The sequence below is a fragment of the Gekko japonicus genome, unplaced genomic scaffold, assembly GCF_001447785.1.
Source record: "Gekko japonicus isolate JY-2015 unplaced genomic scaffold, Gekko_japonicus_V1.1 scaffold2218, whole genome shotgun sequence".
Classification (NCBI taxonomy): domain Eukaryota; kingdom Metazoa; phylum Chordata; class Lepidosauria; order Squamata; family Gekkonidae; genus Gekko; species Gekko japonicus.
Window position 1 is genome coordinate 1 of NW_015169851.1, and position 2,870 is coordinate 2,870.

At 46.8% G+C, this 2,870-nt stretch overlaps 1 protein-coding gene across 1 annotated transcript in view; it reads left to right on the forward strand.

Annotated features, from left to right (window-relative positions):
- Nucleotides 1-1,689: 1,689 nt before the first annotated feature.
- LOC107115613 (elongation factor Ts, mitochondrial-like) overlaps nucleotides 1,690-2,870 on the forward strand; it is a gene marked incomplete at its 5' end in the record, with an annotated part of 4,692 nt that continues 3,511 nt past the window's right edge. Inside the window, one exon of the mRNA XM_015417352.1 lies at nucleotides 1,690-1,833. Within this exon, the coding sequence (XP_015272838.1) occupies nucleotides 1,690-1,833 (144 nt within the window). The remainder of the gene's footprint in view (nucleotides 1,834-2,870) is intronic.

Genomic DNA, 2,870 nt, shown 5'->3' on the forward strand with positions numbered 1-2,870 from the left:
AATGGGCTTAGACTGGAGTGACTCTACATGGGGTTGTGCTGTCAGGCATGCATCCCATACCACTCATATTCGGGTTTTAAGACTGGGGTGCATAGATTTCCTAAATCCATCTGTGCCCGTTTTGGACCTCACTCTGGGCACTTGTCCTTCAAGCATCTGCTCTTGAGGAACAGTGTATTTGCTGGACCTCCCTTGCTGGTTTGGTGAAGACTTTAAGGTACAATTGTGTGCCTCTAGTCCTTTTAAAGTGATGCAGCTCCCTAAAAGGGAGGAAAATGTAGGCAGTCGTGTTGGTAAGTGCTGTCAAGTCACAGTTGACTTGCAGCAGTCCCGTAGGGTTTTTAAGGCATGAGACAAAGAGAGGCGGTTTGCCGTTTTCTGGCGTTGCCTAGCGACCCCGAACTTCCTTGGTGGTCTCCCATCCAAGTCCTAACCAGGGCTGACCCTGCTTAGCTTCTGAGGTATGACAAGATCGGGCTTGCCAGGGCCATCTAGGTCAGGGCACGTTGGTCCATAGCAACATCCAAATCCATGTAGTACCTTTTTTGTTAAGACCTGCCAGAGTAACACGACACGGTGCTCAAGCTGTTACCTTCTCCAGAGCTCTTCATCAGGCTGATTCTTAAAAATGGGGAGGGAGGAGAGTCAACAGGAGGGCTCATCTTTCAGACCTCTTTATTTGCGGACAAACGCCATGACCTGAAATAAGTCTAGGGCTCCCAAATCTCGCCAAATCACGACGGGGGATCCGCATGTCTTTGCAGAATCCGTGCCGTGGGGACAGCGAGATGCGTTGCACTGCCATTGCCAGGACATGATGCTACGCGTCGCTCTGGCAACGGGGCTCCAAACAGGAGTTCTGGAGAACGTCAAAGGTATTACATAGGTTTTTTGTTTTGGAATTCCCTGGGAGCAGCAAAACTGACGTGGTCTGCCGGACTTTTCCAAACAGCAGTGTTTCTCCCCCGTGTTCAAATCTGGCTTATGTGTATATATTTAGTAAAAGATTTCTACCCTGCTTTCTGGTCTGTAGTGCCCCCGGGCAGCTTACAACAATATATTAAAAAGTATGTAATAAAAACAGAAAATGTTTAAAAATACTGTTTAGGGTATACGATAAAAGCAGAATAGAATCACAGGAAAACAATTTAGCGGTTGGGGGGAATAACACTGAAAAGTTTGGTGGGAAAAGTAGGCAGAATTCCTCAAGGCCGCAAGAGAGGATGTTGGTCATTGCCCCCAGGCTGAGAAAAAAGTATTGGCTGTTGTTAATTACTTTGCCCTGAATGGGGAAGGGCAGAGGATGCAGCCTCTTGACAACTATCACAGTTTGGGTTGCATTGTATCACTCCATTCATCTAACTAAGAAGGCTTCTGCTGGTGGAAAGCCCCTTACAGCGGTGGAAAGCTCCATATTTTGCTCAGCAGAATAATGGTGTCCAACTTACTGTTGGGAAGATTGTCTAGGGGTGTCAGACCTCATCACAGTGTGCCCCAGAACTCTTTCAAGTCATTCCTGGGGAAGCTGGCTGTCAGAGTCCAACTGAAAGGATCAGGTCTTAGGTGATGGGAGAGACGTCTGCCTGAGACCCCGGTGAGCTGCTGCCAGTCAGGGTTGGTGAGTGGTCTGACTCGGTGAAAGGCAGCTTCATTGGTGTTCATAACAGCGGCTGACTGGGCTCCTCAAAGTTAGCGATTCTTCTGTGCCAGGTGAACTGCGAGACTGACTTTGTGGCCCGAAATACCAAATTCCAACATCTGGTTCAGCAAGTTGCAATTGGGACGATGCAGCATTATCGGGGGACTGTGGAGCAGCCAAGTACCTATGCCAAGGTAAGAGTGGCGTTAAAAAGTTCCCAGTCTAATAACACCTGCTGTCATGGGACATTTTCACTGTCTTTAGCATGGCAAAGTAATGGGTTGAAGTATAGTGTGGAATGGATCTTATGAGGCATCGGCTTGAATCCAATGAAACGTTTTCACGGTTTGAATGATTTCTACCTTCGGAGTGTGGATTTCTTGCCTCCCTCCCCTTCCTACTGCAGCCCCCGATGCCCCCCCCCTTTGAGGGGAGGCAAGAAGTCATATTCCTCATTTCCATTCACAGAAACAAGCTGTTGGATCCAAGCCACATTTTAGGATTCAAGTTGAATGTTATTAAATCATAGAATTGAAGGAACCGCATGGTCATCTCCATGTTGGGCACCCGATGGCCCATTAGCTGGATCTGGATTTTAACCTCTGCTTTATGCAATATACAGCCAAACTGGGAGATTTCTGGGCTACTCTTTCTCTGTGCAACCTACCACAAAGGGTGGTTGTGAGAAAAACTGGAGGAAAAGAGAAGCACATATGTCACCCTGAGCAGGATAAAAATGTTGTAGACCTTTTTTTAAAGGAAAATTTCACAGTTTGAAGAAGTAGGGACAAACTGGGACAATAATATATCTGTTTCTCAAATGTGGCCCCCATCTGCGGATACCTAAATTACAGATTTGGGGCCACATTTACCCAAAACAGAAAGTGCTGCAAACTTGGCGGACTGCCCAGGTTTGCAGGAAAATCTGAAAACTTAAAAAAAAATACATTGGGTGGGTTTAAATTCCCTTAAAATAGAGGAGTGTTATCTGCACATGTGCTGTTGGAGCTGTGGGAGGGGGGAGGCACTTCAGGCAGGCGATGGCTGGCAAATGAAGTGAGGAGGGTTGGAGGGCAGAGCACCAGCCAGAGAGAGAAAGTGGTATTGGAGACTTTCTGATGTGGCAGAGTGGACTGTACCTCTTAACTCTACCAGGAAAGATTCAGTTATTAATACTCCCTATGTAAGAAAACTCCTTGCAGTTAATTTTTTAAACCCAAAATCTAGCACC